Source organism: Sphaeramia orbicularis, chromosome 10, assembly GCF_902148855.1.
Source record: "Sphaeramia orbicularis chromosome 10, fSphaOr1.1, whole genome shotgun sequence".
NCBI lineage: Eukaryota > Metazoa > Chordata > Actinopteri > Kurtiformes > Apogonidae > Sphaeramia > Sphaeramia orbicularis.
This window is the reverse complement of record NC_043966.1, coordinates 29,424,988-29,441,129: the sequence shown is the minus strand read 5'-3', so window position 1 is coordinate 29,441,129 and position 16,142 is coordinate 29,424,988. Positions and strand designations below refer to the sequence as shown.

The window sequence follows — 16,142 nt, the reverse complement described above, 5'->3', positions numbered from 1 at the left end:
TTATCTGTGGGTGTGGTCAGTGCGGTCACGTGGTGCAGTAACCCGGAAGTGTTACGTATCCTGTGTTGACGTTAGTGCGTTTCTGCTGCTGCAGGCTGTACAGGATACACAGAAGGAATGCAACAACATGGGTTATGTTCAAGATTCAACTTAATTACCTTTCTCTGACAAAAAAAATAATGTGGAGATTAAACAAAGTCCGACACAAAGCTGGTCGTCATGGTGACAGTTCGGAGCAGTTCCGGTCGAAGAGACGAGAGCAAGAGAATGGTAATGTCTACGATGTTTACTTTGCTGCTCGATAAACTACAATGAGCAGCCTTAGAAACAATGATATCAAACAATTCCCATCTCTAACATCTGTAAGATATTTAGTACTGGATGCATTGATCACCGAGTATATCTGACTCTGCTAAATCTCCTTCAGTTGAATGTGTACTTGAATGAATGAATGTTTTTTCGCACATGTAAAAATCACAATACAACAACCAACAAAACAAATGTCCGAAGCAACCTATCAACATTAAACAGCGAAAGCATAAAAGGAAATTTATCCTATAATACAAAAGAAATGTTTAATAAATTTTTAGTGCTATTTATACATCAAAGGAGTGGGAAAAACTAAACACTTTTTTAATCCTACCCTCTTTCCCCTAACATGTATTGCACCATTTCAACCTCCTGACATTACTCTAAGCCTCACTTACATTTAACAGCCTCACCAAAGCAATGTCCATTTCACCAGAAGAGGGAGAAAAAAAATGTAAAAAATAAAATAAAATTCTAAATAAATAAAGTAACCACAACACCAACAACTATTGTTCTTATCACTACTTTTTTTTTTTTTTCCTTCACACCCAAAAAAATAAGCAGGAGAAAACCCACTGGTATTTTCCAACATTTTGATCCCTTTTTGTCGACAATTATTTTATTTTTGCATTGTGTATTAAGTCTACTCAGAGGTGAATGAGGAGGGACTGTTGAATATGTGAGTGTTTTCCTGCAGCTCTGAGGCAGGCCCGCAGAGACAGACAACTAGTGAGCAAGAGACTCCTGCTGAATGACGATGAAGAGCATCCAGAGGTCACCATGGAAACTAACTCTGCAGGACAGGTGAGTGTCTGATGCAATGGTAGATAATCTGTGCGTAGGTCAGTTACAATAAAATATCCTGATCTGTGAGAAGTTGCTCCTTATTTTCCACAGGATGTGGTCAGTTTGTTCCTCAAGCTTCAGCACAGTGGGCCAGAGAAGGAAGCTGACCTGAAAGCCTTGAGTAAAGCTCTACGTGACCCTTCAGCACAGCTCACCTTCATCAAGTATGTTGGTAACATTTGACACCACAACAAAAGGCATAAAAAGAAGTCACTACACTACACTTGAGTATTTCTATTGTCTTCTACTTTATACTTCTACACAATGGTATAGCTGTTCTACTCCACTATATTTTGGAGGCAAATATTATACTTTACTCCTCTTCTTCATTACTTTTTACTTAGATTCACTTTATTACGATAGAACAAAAATCAACTTGTAAATGATACTGCCCTGCACTATATAGGTCAATTAAACACATTCACAGTACACATTAATGCATTACTACAGAAGAGGATTAGGGCCATTGGAAAACAAAAATTAAGGTCCAAAATATTTTTTCTATTATTATTATGGGAAAAAAGTCAGAATTCTGAGAAAAAAGTCAGAATTCTGAGATTAAAGTCGGAATTCTAAGAAAAAAAGTCAGAATTCCGAGATTAAAGTGAGAATTTTGAGAAAAAAAGTCAGCATTCTGACTTTAATCTTTGAATTTTGACTTTTTTCTCATATGTGCCAAAGGTGAATGAATGTTATGTTTTGAAACTTGTTTATGTAAACTTGAAGAAAAAGCCACTGATATCTGTTTCCCTTCCTTTTGCTTATAGTGAAATAGCTTCAAACATGCAAAAAACATGCACTAATAGGTTAATTGGTTAATCTAAATTGCCCATAGGTGTGAATGTGAGAGTGATTGTTTGTCTCTATATGTCAGCCCTGCGATGAACTGGCGACTTGTCCAGGGTGTACCCCGCCTTCGCCCCTATGTAGCTGGGATAGGCTCCAAGCGACCCCCGTGACCCTAGTGAGGATAAAGCGGGTTCAGAAAATGAATGAATGAATGAATGAAATAGCTTCCTCCAGAACCCCTCGGATGCATTTAAAGTCACCTAAATCTTTCATTATGTCAGCCTGCTGTACTCCTCCAGCATGCCATAAAGCAAAAGTGGCACTCTCCCTGAATGTCAGAATTTTTATTTTTTTCAGAATTCTGAGGAAAAAAAGTAAAAATTCTGTCTTTAATCTCAGAATTCTGATTTTTTTTTTTTCCCGGAATAATTATAGAAAAAATATATTGTACCTTTATTTGTATTTTTTTCTAGTGGCCCTAATCCTTTTCCATACATCACTATTAATACACCTCCATTATCTATTATTCTGCCCAGTCTGCACTTTTATTCTTGATTCTTTAAGTGTATTTTGATACTAATAATTTAGCATTTTTACTCAAGTGAACTTTTCATTTAATCACTTCATATGTATATGAGTTCCCACTGTGATACTATACATTTATTTTAATGGTCAGTGTGTTATATTTACTCACGTCTAACATAAGGTTGTTACTATACTGAAATCTGACAATTACTTGTCAAATAATTTCAATTAAAATATTATTGTTAGTTCTGTCTATGCCACCATCAGTCTAATAGTAGTTTATTTATGTATATATATACCTCATGAAGAAGGAGTACCATTAAGTAGTACCCATGTACTACTACTTAAAAGCAAAGTAAATTAAGTGACCTTAGTTCTACGTTGATCTCATAAGAGAAGAAGAACTGAACGCAACAGGATGATGTCATTAAAAGAGTGTGAGTCAAATAGTGGAAATAATGTTAAAATATGTTATTTTGTGTTATGTAATACATCACAGTTCTCTCAAATAATTCTGACAAATCTAATCTAGCAGCGGGTTTGCAGATTGCAGTAAACTGCACATCACCCTTCCCTCCATTATGTTGTCTACAATAATACAGGAAGTTCTTGTGTTGTCCATGCTGGGTTTTTAATTAAAGGGTTGTAACATTTTAATATGACAATACTGGACACCACCTGCCGTTAAATGTCTGTTCTTAGTCACTGTAGAAACATGGCGGACTCTGTGGAAGCAACCTCCTAAATCTTACACACTGGACCTTAAAGGAGTCATATTTTGCTAAACCCACTTTTATTAGTCTTTGGTACATTTATTTGTGTATTTGGATGCTAATAGTTCAAAAAGTTTGAATTTGAACCCTCCAGGTGCTACAAAGCTATCTTTATATTCATTTTGGCAAAAATCAAGTGGATTTCTACAACCCGTTTCAATTCCTTCTTAATTTGTTACGTTTTATAACTAGTTACATCATGACATTTGCACATATAGGGTCAAGACTTTTGACGAACATTTCTCCGAGTACGACATAACTGTTTGTCAGCAGCAGTGGTTGTAGTCCATACTGAAAATATGTCCAAACTTTGAGCCGATTACCAAAAATGTTTAATTGTTGGTTGTATTAACAAGCTCAAGTGGCTGAACGGGACAGAAAGCACGGTCAGCAACCTTGAGGGGGTGGGGCGTGAAGTGGCTCATTTGCATTTAAAGGGCCAGCGCTCAAAATTACCTTTCTGGTGTCATTACTCCGAAATAGGATTGAAGATGGACCTGTGGAGTTGAATTAATGAAGAATTCAGACCCAAGCAGAGCATTTACAGTTTATGTAGACCACAGTGAAATGTTTTAAAATGCATAATTCCATTGAAAAAAGCAAAATATCAGTCCTTTAAGTAAAAGTCCACCACAGAAAATGGCCTTGTTTCATGTCTGTGTTTGATCTGTCTTTCTTTAAGGCAGGGGAAGAGTATGCATCTGCTGGTTGGGCTGCTCACCGGCTCTAACGCTCAGTGTCGCCTTCAGGCCGTTCAGTGTCTTCACGAGTTGTCTCACTCTCCCCACGCTACTGTGGCCCCTGCCTGTCTGCCCGTCACCCCTTACCTGCTCACCTATCTATCGGGCCAAAGCACCAGATTTACAGTGAGTGCCCTCTCATACCAAGCAGAATTTAATGTTGTACTCGTAGATTTCTGACAGTTTGTGTGTTTATGCAGGAGCTGTGTCTTTACACACTGGGGAACCTGTGTCCAGACAGTGATGTAGTTACAGAGAAGCTTCTTGCCCAGGGAATCATACCTGCTTTGACCAGCTGTTTGGAGGTAAACTAAAAAAGCTCAGTTACACTTATTAAGTTTGCCTTCAGCATGTCTGAGCATTTTACTCTGTAGAATTTAACAGTGAAAGCTCTATTTCCACACAAGATAAAATATTTTGTCGATATGTGACTCTTTGTGTCCAGAACCAGAGACATAATCTGGCCTTGGTGGAAGCTGTGGGTTTCACACTTTCTCAGCTGCTACAGAACAGAGATGCGGCAGAAAAAATTATCCCGTAAGCAGTTAATGGCACGCTGGTTCTCAGGAAATCACTGTCTTTGCATGGTTACAAAATAGTGTTGAAACAACTTCCTAGTGAGTCACGACAGCGTAAACCGTCAGTTGATGGTTTTTCTCTCTGCAGTACGGTCCTGGCCTCGAGTTTGCCTTCACTTTTATTATCGGTGCTTACTCCTGACCCACAGTTTGGCCTGGCTCCTGCCATTGAGTGTGCCTGGTGTCTGCATTATCTCACTAGCAGGTGAATAATTGGATGTTAATGAGACATAAATGTCGGATTGGCCTTTAGATACTTTTAACACCTAATATTGACGCTTTGTTCATTTTCTGTCTTTTCCTAGACAAAGCGCTGTGGATGGCAGAGTGTTGTTGTGTCATGGGGCCCTTTTGCAATGCAGTTCCCTCTTAGTGTCAATAGGTGGTGTTGTTGCCGATGGAAAAAAAGAGGAGGGAATGGAGCTGGTAAGAGCTCGTTCTCAGATTCTTTTCACCAGGCACTTCACTTGTTTCACAAACTTTATTTTACAGATCCATAAAAAAAAAAAATTCTGGCATTATTTGCAGTTATTTGCATTGTCATTTTTCCCAGAAACACTGACCAAATTTGATATTGTAAAAGTGATTGTGTGTATTTGGCTGTTTCTTGTTGATCTGTTTTTTCCGCTGTGGTCTAGATATTGCACTTATAGTCGTGATCATTTTATAACACACAGAAGAGTTACATTGAATCTGCATCTCTGAAAGTATAATCCTGTGTTCACTTTTGTTTAATTTTTATTACTTATAAGTTACCTGAAATCTGAAGAAGTTAAAAGAAATACCCTATACTGTATGTAAAATTCATATTCTTTTTTTTTTTTTTTTTCTTTTTCTTTAAAACTTTTTTTTTTTACTATGAAAACTGGGGCAGCACAACCACATTACTACCAAGTACTATCACTTCCTGGTTCAGAGTGTTTTCACCATTTCCGTTATGTGAGCACTAGCACTTTTGTCTTGATACACCTGACTCTATAAACTTAATATAGAAATAGAAAATTGAACATATTTAATCCTGGACCAAGGTTTTTACGTCAATTTAAATCACAGCCCCACCTGTGGAGATGAACTTTACAGGTAAGCAATCACTATTAATCTAAGTTATAACTGCTGCTGAGGTTATCTTTGGAATGATTTTTCTTCATTTGTTGAATGACAATTAGGCATGCATGTTCTACTATTGAAGCAAACATTTTATTCATTTATAAGTAATATTTGTATCTGATAATGTCTATTCTTCTCTAACAGGACAAATTCCTAGTTGGATTTATGCTGTTATTCCTGCTGGTATTATCTTTGGGTGGATTTTCTGCTATTGTGTTAAAGCATGCTGTTGTGCAAAGAGCTCCACTGCTCAGTCTGCAGCAGTACCCGCTCTGTCTTACCATGTAAGTATTTCAAAAAAGCACTCAGAGCAACTCTTTTTGCGGCTTTTTTTATCTGAATATGATCGTTTAATTGTAGGGTACAACTCAGCCTGCAGACCATAGTCAGTATGCTACCTCACAGTCAGTCAGAGCACCTCCATCTACCTCTGATCGTCCACCGGTGAGTAGAAAACATGCATGTGTTTCTTATTCACACCTGATAAATGTCTGACATGTTGTTGAATGTTTGTCTGAATGTTGGGACATTAAGGTCTACAGGCACCAGGCAAATAATCTTCAAGTCTCTTTTGTTGTATTTCATCGTCTTTACACTATTAGGTTGATTTCTGAAAGCCTTGATCCAAAAAGTGAGACATTTGCCTGTCCTTAATTTAAAGGAATTCTTTTATTTTTCAACCTGATTTCCCTGATCCTGATTAGAAAAGTGACTGTTATAGCTATGTCCTGCATTGTTTTGTTGGGATTTTAGATTTAGTATTAAGCTAAATGTATGTCATGCATTTAGCTGCATATGCTATATTCCGTTTAAACTTTTATTAATAATCAGAAAACTGATTCCGATTGCATCAATATTCTACCTACAAACTGAAACAAAGTTAGTTTAATGTGAAAACTTGAGCACATTCAAGGGGATATTTTTTGTTTATTGAAATAGGAGACAGAAAAACTGCTTGTATATCATAATTTTTAAAAAAAAAATTTGGGACAAGGTGAATTTTGGTATGGTATTTTAACAGTGTCATCAGTATGCAGCAGATTTTTCATAACAAACAGTTTGATGATTGGACATGTTAAAATTTCATATCCACGCACTCACGGTGTTATCACATATTTACCTGTTTGTGTTGTCTACTCCCTCCAGGTTGCAGCTCCACGAGGGCAGGGAGCCACTCCACTTCTGTCAAACGGCTCTGATTTCATCTCCACAGACTCTTATCCAAAGTTTGATTTGAAAGGGTTTACCTTTGCTTCTTCCTCCCCCCTCAGCTCAGAAACAACCATACCTTGTGTTTATACTTCAAATAAGCTCAACTTTTTGTAAGAAGGATCAGCCATACTGTTTTATCACAGATTAATAACAGTGTGTATGATTTTTAGCCTTAAAATACACATATGCAGCTCTAAACTGAAGCATTTTTCATTGTTTCTATTCCACAAATCATAGGAACAAAGTATTTATTTAACTTTTATCAGCAATGCATTTAATGCAGATGAGTGTGGCTATCAGCACATCTGTCATCATTTTGTTTCTGAACCATAACTATAAGACCATTCAACATTTTTTCACCAAATTTATGCTTTTATCACTTAGATGTTAGAGTGGTTCCTTTTGCTTTTTTGTCTGCCATCCGTTCATGTTATCCATCAAGCTATTTGTCATTTCTTTTTTAAACAGCAACCATTTCCAACTAAAAAACTCATAAATTACTCAAGAAACCAGTTAACACCTGTGTTTTCTTTGGGCAGACTCAAAGAAGATAATTTAACATCACTAACAAATATTTCTCTCTAATTTTTTGAAGGCCAGTGTCTATGTCATCCTCTGATGTTTATAGATTTCTCAGATTAGAGAAATTAGATCAGCTCTGAGTCCCATCCATGATGTTACATCACGGCTGAGATTCAAGCGTGATTATATTTATATAGAATGCAAATGTGTGTTTGTATAAATATATCAACAGAAATGCAGATGTTGTTACAGGGGACTTTTGTACATATCTGTGTATATGTGTGTTTCTTCATTTGGATGAGTTTGTGTTAAATTTTGTGCAATTTTGTCAAATTTGTTGATTTTTTTTTATCAAATTGAGTGTTTTTTAAACCCCCTTCTCATGTTTGAGCACCTAGCTTGGCTGTGTTTCATTATGAAAAAGTATCAAATTGTGTTATTGATAAGGCAGACAAATATTTTTTCTTCATCAATTGCAATGTGTCACTATACTTTGACTTTCATTGTAACAAATTGTTGAAATCTTTATCAATGTAATTATTTCAGTGTTTTAAATGCAATAATAAAGTACAATGTGCAGATCCCACATCTTTAAATGTATTGTTTTTACCTTATATGTGAAATGTCTGTTTCATTGTTTACCTTTACTGACATATAAAGATGTTAAATGTGTTCTCTCTGTGTAGCTCATCTGTCCTCTGCTGCGGTGTGTTGGAAACCTCCTGTCGTCATGTCCAGTGGACGATCTGATTGCTCAAGTGGATGACGTTCGCCTCCCAGCTGCTCTGTGTGCCCTTCTTCAGGCTTACCTGCACACTCAGCCGGCCTTGGCCAGAGAGACGGCCTGGGTCCTAAACAACCTGACAGGTTAGATCACCTCTGATTCCTGCTCCTCTTCTAAGCATTTAGATCTGCACTGACTTTGATCATCATCCTGTGTAAAGAGAGAGCCCAGATATAATTACCAGCGATTCTATCTCTCTGGGTGATCACTCTCTACCTCTTGCAGCACTTCAGTGACATCACTTTTCCTGTTTAAGTGATCTTTATCAGTAGTTTGACTACGTTTCATATAGAAGGTAGACAGTTAGCTTATGTGCCATTACACAGTTGCTAATGCGTATAATATTCTGCTGTTTGATCAGTTTTGAATATTTAAAGATTTGTAGTCTCCAGCACATTCACAGTCCTCTCAAGGATTAAATAGTTTGGACAATGAATGAAAGATTTGTCACATGTAGTGGGATTTATTTTTTCATTTTTTTTTCATGTCTCTGTTGCTCCAGCTCACTCCATTGAATTCTGCTCTGCTCTTCTGACTCTCAACTTGGTTCCTGGACTCATACAGCTTCTGCCTTTCTCACAAGGCATCAATACGATGGTAAAGCTAAGGCTGTTCTCATACTTTACTGCACATATGAAAAATGACTTTTCTTTTTGTACATAATGCCTCACACCCATAAAATAAAATATGCTATTTGTGCACAGATTCTCAGGGTCCTTGCTAATATTGCCCACAAGAAAAAGGAGTTCTGTGTTCAGCTGATCCAGCTTGGATTGCTGTCAGCGCTCTGTGCCACACTTAAAATGGCAGACCCAGAAATGGTGACCCTGAGTCTGGACGTCCTGTTCATGTTGGTCACTAGTTGCCCTCAGGTAAGCAAAGAAATGGGAGAGGGTGAAATGAAACTGATGAGAACTGACTTTTACTTTTGCCCACATTGCCTATTGGATGATCAGTGACTGTTGCCCCTCAGGTAGCGGAGGAGTTTGTGAAGCAAGGTGGGCTTTCATTGATAGAAGCCATTCAGTACAACAGTGAAGGAGAGATGAGGAGGAGAGCAGCTTACCTACTAGAGCACAAACTACTGTCCTAGACCGACTCCTACACTGTAAGGACCCTTTAGTTATTTTGGATGAATTTAGGCATATTTATACTTTAAAACTGACATCAACTTCTGCTGTGTTCCAGATGGACGACAACCACCATCCAATATGACATTCAGGGGGATCGGATCTTGTGTTGCTACACAGTAGTGTCAGACTTGAAATATCATAAGCTATTTTGAAATATTTAAGTCCCTCAATGCCTTGAGCAATGTTTTTAAGATCTCTAAATGTGTCATATTATTTTGTCATTTACCAAAGCAGGTAGCTGTCTTGTCTTGTCATGTATACATTTACAAACCTTAACATAAACTTGTGGTCATAGGTGAAAACAGTACAATCAATTAAAAGACTGAAGCTTATTTATTTTTGTGCATGTCAGACTTTCATCTGACTGTAAATACAGACAGTATGTGCAACTGCAGAGGATGAAAAATGACTGTAAATGTGTAGAACCAGGTTATATAAACCACAAGTTTTCTGGTGATGAATTTTTAAAATAAAATGTGTTTTTCTACGCTCAATAAATCCATCATTCTGACATATAGATTATGCATGAATAAAAATTGTTTCTGATATCACTGCATGGGTTGTTTGTCCTAGATTCACCCTTCTTGTCCACTAGAATAAAATATTATTACAATATAATATAAATTCGACAGGACGACACGGTGGTGCAGTGGTTAGCACTCTTGCCTCACAGCAAGAGGGCCCTGGGTTTGATTCCAACACCAGTCAACGGGTGTGGGAGCTTTCTGTGTGAAGTTTGCATGTACTCCCCGTATCTCCGTGGGTTCTCCCCGGGTACTCTAGCTTCCTCCCACCATCCAAAGACATGCACTGATAGGGTAATTGGTTAATCTAAATTGCCCATAGGTGTGAATGTGAGAGTGATTGTTGGTCAGCCCTGCGATGAACTGGCAAAATGTCCAGGGTGTACCCCGCCTTCGCCCATAAGTAGCTGGGATAGGCTCCAAGCGACCCCCGTGACCCTAGTGAGGATAAAGCGGGTTCAGAAAATGAATGAATGAATGAATAATATAAAATATAAATTAAAAAAACAAGTGATAATTGTAAATATTAAGGACAATAATGACAAGGATTAAGACAAAAGCAAAGAATCAGAAAGGCCATAGATTTTATTCATGACTCACTCAATTATAGCGACAAACATTTTATTAACAGTTATATCTGTACTTTAACAAATTAATGTTTGCGAATATTTTTAACTTCCCATATCGAATTCACTACCATAGCATAATATAATTTTATTATCCAACCTTTTTTCACATTTTGCACCTATTTATATAGTATCTTATTTAACTGTTCCACACTATGTGGATTTACATTCATGAAAATGAAATGTGTAACTGTCCCTACATTTCAACACTTGCATTTATAGGAAGTGAACTTAACTGGCAGACTGAGAGAACATTGTGCAAAGAGCAGCCTCAGCAAAGACAGATGATAAACAACACAGTTCTGTGGGATCTGGCATCAGTCTATATCCTGCAAACGAAGTGCTTTCTCCCCTCCTGAATGAAAAAAACAAAAAATCTCTGACTTTCATTTCCCCATTTCATATTCCCACCCACAGCGTTCCTTTCCTATTATCTTTCACACTCTTAGCTTGAAACACTGAAGCAAGGTGAGTTACTGAATTATTATTTTTTCAATATAGTCCTTGATATCTTTGTAGAACTTTTCCGTTCTTGCATATTACAGTCCACTTTCTGGATTTCAGCTTCTGTCTCTCCTGATTTAACTTGCATAGTTGCAAAATATAATCAGTGTTGTCAGATAAACATATTAGTCAAAAACAATTTTTCCTCTGGACGTTCTTAGTGTGGTTACAATGGAGGACACTGGATCAACAGCTAAAGCAAAAACAACAGCAGAGGATGGAAACCAGCAGATAAGTGACAAGCTGCTGAAGTCCACTAAACCTCTGCATCGGTTTGTCCGGAATGAACCCAGAAGCCTTGGGGTAAGTCACCAAACAATCCAGAAACATTCAGGAAAATGTCATAGTTAATAGTTAAACATTTAAGAGTAAAACAGTGTAACACCAGGAATATAAAAAGAAACTGTAAACTGCAATCCATTTATTTTCCTCTTGTCCCTTCTTCACAGATTGTCGTTTTGATTTTTGGATGTGCAGAGATCCTGATGGGGTTTCAGCTTCACATGGCCAGTGAACGTACAAGAACTTCCCTTCAAATATATATTCCCTTCTGGCAAGGAGTTCTGGTACTGTCATACTTTCATACCTGCAGGACTGAAATATGTTCAGTTCTGCACCACATTTATCTAGAGCAGCAAGAGAATTGCGTGTATATAGTATAAATCTAGCACATTTGAGCCCTAGATAGTTTGATGTTGGTATTTCAAATGTGCTTATTTATGGGATGTATTTAGTTGTTTTAACATTCAGTAGCTAGACTGGTTTTAATGCTCCTGGTCCAGATGAACATTTCAGTTCAACACAATGAAATGTGTCGAACTGAAATGTACAAGCATCATTTGGTATATCCACAACAGCATTACAGCTAGTAAAATATCTGCTGACTGGTCAAGAAAATGTTGTTTCAGCATAAAAAGAGACTATTACACATGTAGGTTTGTGTCAGTCATATTAAAAAAAACTCAGTGTGTGATGTGGGAAGTATTTCCCTAATGTTTTTTGTTTTTGTTTTTGATTTTATTTTTGTTTTGTTTTGTTTTCATTTTGACATGGATAAAGCAAATGAAATATCATATATATTAGATATAGTGTAGGTTTGTGTTTGCTAAATGTCTTCATAATGTCTTCAAAGTATATGTCCAGTTCATGACAAATGAAAATGTTTTTCTTCTTTTTGTTTTTGTCAAGTTTGTTGTCTGTGGAAACCTGTCTATTTACACTGGACTACATCCATCCAAGAAGATGGTAGGTAGAGCATGAATCACATATACATTACAATAAATTCAGTGTCTCAACAAATGACTTTATGTTTTTTTTCCAGATGACAGTGTCTTTGTCCATGTATGTGGTTTCCGTCTTGGGAATCTTAGTTTCTTGCATCTTCAGAATACATTGTCTGAGTTATTTCAGGTTCATAAGGTACTGGTCCCACCATGAAGAGTGGGCCACTATGAGAATGGTGAGTTAATTCTATTCTTTTGTAATTTGATTAATAGTTATTGTAAGTGGAGATATGAACACTTTGTAATATATACATTTCTCTTTCTTTCCATAGAATTTGCTGTATGGTATTGAAGGCATGCTGCTCACTTCATCCCTGTGTGCATTAGTGCTTCTCATCTTCTTGATTGTTGTTGCACGCATGGCTCTGAAATCTACAAATGAAAATGTACAGGTAATGCGTTGAATTTTCATAGATACTTTATCTAAATCAAATATGTGTTGTTTTTAGTGAAATGTTCTTCTGGATGAAGAACCATGAAATCTGGTCCATGCATTTGTGTCACCCTCAGGATTTCATATAATTACTTTGATAAATCCTAAATGTTAAGACAAATGAGTTTTTTTAGTGTCTTGCTCTTAGTGGTGTGGTCTCTCCTCAGATTTTAAAAGTTCGTATGAGACAAGTTTCTTCTTAAGTGTCTTATAATCATCATAAAATCACTCTTGACTGAATCCACATTTACTATGACAGCTGAAAAATAGTCATATTCACTAGCTATGGTACAATCATCATTTAATAGCCTTTTTTTCTCTTTTATAATCTGTTCCATTTCAATTTCTTCAACAGGTTATTGTCCTGCAGGGCCTGCCACCAGGGATTCCCACAGCAGCAAACTAGGATGTGTGACTGCACTAATCTTAAAAAGACCGTAAACCAGAAATATATTGCTATTTCTAATACATTTGATGGACATTTTAACCACTAATCTCTGATAATGCTGATGCGTACTTGTGGTATTTACTGATTATGTTTCACAATTTACATTGTAAAAAATCTAATTCAAGCCTTGAATGTGTGTTGTACATTGATGTTAGTTAATACTGGTAGGCAGACACAACAGATACTTCCACTGAGTCGTCCACTTGTCTGATCATTATCGGCTTTAATATGTACAATGCAGAGAACAGACTGATTTATGTTTGTGCAGCTTTTCTTCATCTGTGTGATTTTCTATTAAATATGCTGTGTTCCAGTTGGAAGTGATGAAAGTCTGTGCAGTGCTTCACTAAATGTATCATACCTGGTTTCTTTTCACTCAACCTCTGTCGTCTCTGTGCAAACTCATTCTTGACAGAGAGTAAAATTAAACTGCTCTCACAATGAGTTGCATTAGTCATTCTTAACCCATAAAGACCCAGTGCTACTTTTGTGGCAGTTCCTAAATTTATTTTCTCTTTATTTAACCTTTCTTAAGTGATTTATCGTCATTTATTGGAATATTATCTTCTGTACTTTGCATTTTTGTCAGTGAAAATCAAGTCTTTTCCTACATTTAATTTTCTTATAATGTAGCTGTTCATAAAAGCTCAGATTAATGTTGAGGGTTATTATATCTAAATATAAGAAACAGAGGAAACTGAAGAATATGGGTTTTTTTTCCAGCAACAATATCATTAACTAAACATACATCAAGTGTGTCCATCCACTGTCATTTATCAAACTCCATGGGTTTTACTGCTGAATCATAATTGTAGAAGATGATGGTGTGTCCACGTTTACTATGGAGCCTCTGAACATCCAAATGGCTCATATCTGATGATCATAAAAAGATGACAAACTGCATTTTACACCAATTGTTTACATGTATTGATAGGATTAATGGATCAACAGGTATTAAACAGTTTAGATCAGGAGATGGTTTTGGTCACCAATGGCTGTTTGGGTCTTTATGGGTTAGAGCACAGGTGTCAAACATGCGGCCCGGAGGCCAAATCCGGCCCGCTAAAGGGTCCAGTCTGGCCTTTGGGATGAATTTGTGAAATGCAAAAATGACACTAAGATATTGACAATTCTTTTAGTTCAGGTTCCACATTCAGACCAATTCAATCTCAAGTGGGTCAGACCAGCAAAATACTATCATAACTTAAAAATAATGACAACTCCAAATGTTTCTGTTTGTAAATGTAAATATTTTCATGTATTTACACTAAAAAAAAGTATAATTTTGCAAAAAAAAATGTGAATATGTCTTCAGAGAAGCAAGTACAATTTTAATAATATTCTGCCTGTTACTAGATGTTTTCTGTGTTTGTAGATCCACTGTGATCTGTAAGTTATAATGTTTATGTGTAAACGATAAACTGAGGCAGAATATTGTTAAAATTACACTTGTTTTTTCAGTTTGTTCATGTTATTCACATCTTTTGAAAGGATAGTTTGTAGATGTAAACCTGTTCATAATGTAAATTTACTTTTTTTGCTCTAAAACACAGAGAAAAGTTTGGAGTTGACATGACATTATTTATATATTATTATGCTCTTATTTTACTGGTCCGGCCCATTTCAGATCAAATTTAGCTGAATCTGGCCCCTGAATTAAAATGAGTTTGACACCCCTGGGTTAGAGAGACAGATGCTCATACCCTTATCCAACACAAGAAGTTTAACTCTTCTGAATTTGCTGAGGGATCTAAAAAGAAAAACAACTAACTGAGTAACAAAATGTCAGTAATATCAGGAATATGGCTATTGTCATCAATGTCACTCTTCTGGAGCTTGAAGTACAGGAGGTCCATGTGTGACATGATGCCATGAAGTTGTAAAAATTACATAAAATCTTTATCTTAAACTAGTAGCAAAGGCTCATATCTCTTTAGCAGTACTTGGATAAAAATCTATTTTTCAAGCACATCTTTAATGGAATGGATGTGAAAGTTGAATCTGTTGTTGCTGGATGGTGGTGATCTGTGGCTCTGTACTTCATCCAGAACACCTGTCTGCTTGGGTGACCAAGAAAAAAAAGCTGGTAAAATACACTTAGGTAAGAAAACACTCTCACTTTGAATATGTGAGTGGTGGCCTTCAGCATTATGAGGTTTAGTGGATGTGCATACCAGTGAATGTGGAATCACAACTTATAACTGCCTGTGAAAACCTGCAGCACATAACACCTAACACCAGCTCCATTATCATATCTGGGAAATGAGCAGGAAGGACGTACTGTGTAGAATCAGCACAAGTTGAGGATGTGTGGCAGGATCCATTATCTCAGTTGCCTGGTTTGGCAAAAAACTTGAAAACATGAATCTTTTCATGTTATAAGGTTCTTATTTTAATAAGAAACTTGTAAATTTCATTTTTCCAACCTGGCAAAAACATGCTTCCATGTTTTACAAGTGAGTTCTCCCCTCTACATATCATACACACCCTGGTCCCGGTCCTATATCGGTGTAACCAAGCAAATAGTTAAGAGCCTTCTATTGGATAATAACCTAAGTTAATAATGTGTTTCAGCTACTAGTTCTTCAACTGTAACTGGTGCAGTGAGGCGCTTCATGTTTCACAAACATCCATCAGTTTGACAAAGAGCATAAAGACCGGACTGTGTTTCATTGGAAAAAGGTCATGTGATCTGATGAGTCCAGACTGACCCTGTTCCAGAGTGATGGGTGCCTCAGGGTGAGAAGAGAGATGAATGAAGCAATTACCCATCATGCCTAGTTCCTACAAAACAAGCCTGTGGGAGCAGTGTTATGATTTGGGGTTGCTGCGGTTGGTCTAAATTCAGCGATGTTAAATGTCCAAAAAAGAATAGAAATGGATGTTGTAACAGTGCATATTCCATTGCAAAGAGACACCATGGTGAATTCAAGCTGTAGTCAAAGCTAAAGGTAGTCCACTGAAATAAGGTGTGAGACTTTTTTGGCCAGGTTGTGTATTTTAATC

At 36.8% G+C, this 16,142-nt stretch overlaps 2 protein-coding genes across 5 annotated transcripts; both read left to right on the top strand.

The window, feature by feature from the left end:
• Window positions 1–57: 57 nt before the first annotated feature.
• tmco6 (transmembrane and coiled-coil domains 6) lies at window positions 58–9,866 on the top strand. 4 transcript variants are annotated; one of them, XM_030145591.1, is made up of 13 exons: window positions 60–270; window positions 1,007–1,113; window positions 1,207–1,319; window positions 3,925–4,108; window positions 4,183–4,287; window positions 4,428–4,519; window positions 4,649–4,765; window positions 4,872–4,986; window positions 8,088–8,268; window positions 8,688–8,782; window positions 8,890–9,057; window positions 9,159–9,293; window positions 9,374–9,866. In XM_030145591.1, the coding sequence occupies exons 1-12, from the start codon at window positions 135–137 to the stop codon at window positions 9,276–9,278; spliced, it is 1,533 nt and encodes a 510-aa protein (XP_030001451.1). In that variant the 5' UTR covers window positions 60–134; the 3' UTR covers window positions 9,279–9,293; window positions 9,374–9,866. The 4 variants fall into 4 exon arrangements, with proteins under 4 accessions (XP_030001453.1, XP_030001451.1, XP_030001450.1 ...); XM_030145590.1 differs by having other exon boundaries at window positions 4,866–4,986; XM_030145589.1 differs by having other exon boundaries at window positions 4,866–4,986; window positions 8,682–8,782.
• Window positions 9,867–10,576: 710 nt separating this feature from the next.
• On the top strand, window positions 10,577–13,460 carry LOC115427471 (uncharacterized). Its single transcript, XM_030146047.1, has 7 exons — window positions 10,577–10,936; window positions 11,134–11,275; window positions 11,422–11,538; window positions 12,161–12,217; window positions 12,294–12,431; window positions 12,528–12,647; window positions 13,044–13,460. Exons 2-7 carry the CDS (start codon window positions 11,144–11,146, stop codon window positions 13,092–13,094), a joined length of 615 nt encoding a protein of 204 aa, XP_030001907.1. The 5' UTR covers window positions 10,577–10,936; window positions 11,134–11,143; the 3' UTR covers window positions 13,095–13,460.
• Window positions 13,461–16,142: the final 2,682 nt, after the last annotated feature.

Bases quoted from the DNA above. Each gene is read 5' to 3' on its own strand.
- LOC115427471 (XM_030146047.1), top strand. From the start codon at position 11,144: ATGGAGGACACTGGATCAACAGCTAAAGCAAAAACAACAGCAGAGGAT. The intron at 11,539-12,160 runs GTACTGTCATAC...GTTTTTGTCAAG, and splicing joins CCTTCTGGCAAGGAGTTCTG to TTTGTTGTCTGTGGAAACCT. The intron at 12,218-12,293 runs GTAGGTAGAGCA...TTTTTTTTCCAG, and splicing joins TACATCCATCCAAGAAGATG to ATGACAGTGTCTTTGTCCAT.
- tmco6 (XM_030145589.1), top strand. From the start codon at position 135: ATGTTCAAGATTCAACTTAATTACCTTTCTCTGACAAAAAAAATAATG. The intron at 4,109-4,182 runs GTGAGTGCCCTC...GTGTTTATGCAG, and splicing joins GCCAAAGCACCAGATTTACA to GAGCTGTGTCTTTACACACT. The intron at 8,783-8,889 runs GTAAAGCTAAGG...ATTTGTGCACAG, and splicing joins CACAAGGCATCAATACGATG to ATTCTCAGGGTCCTTGCTAA.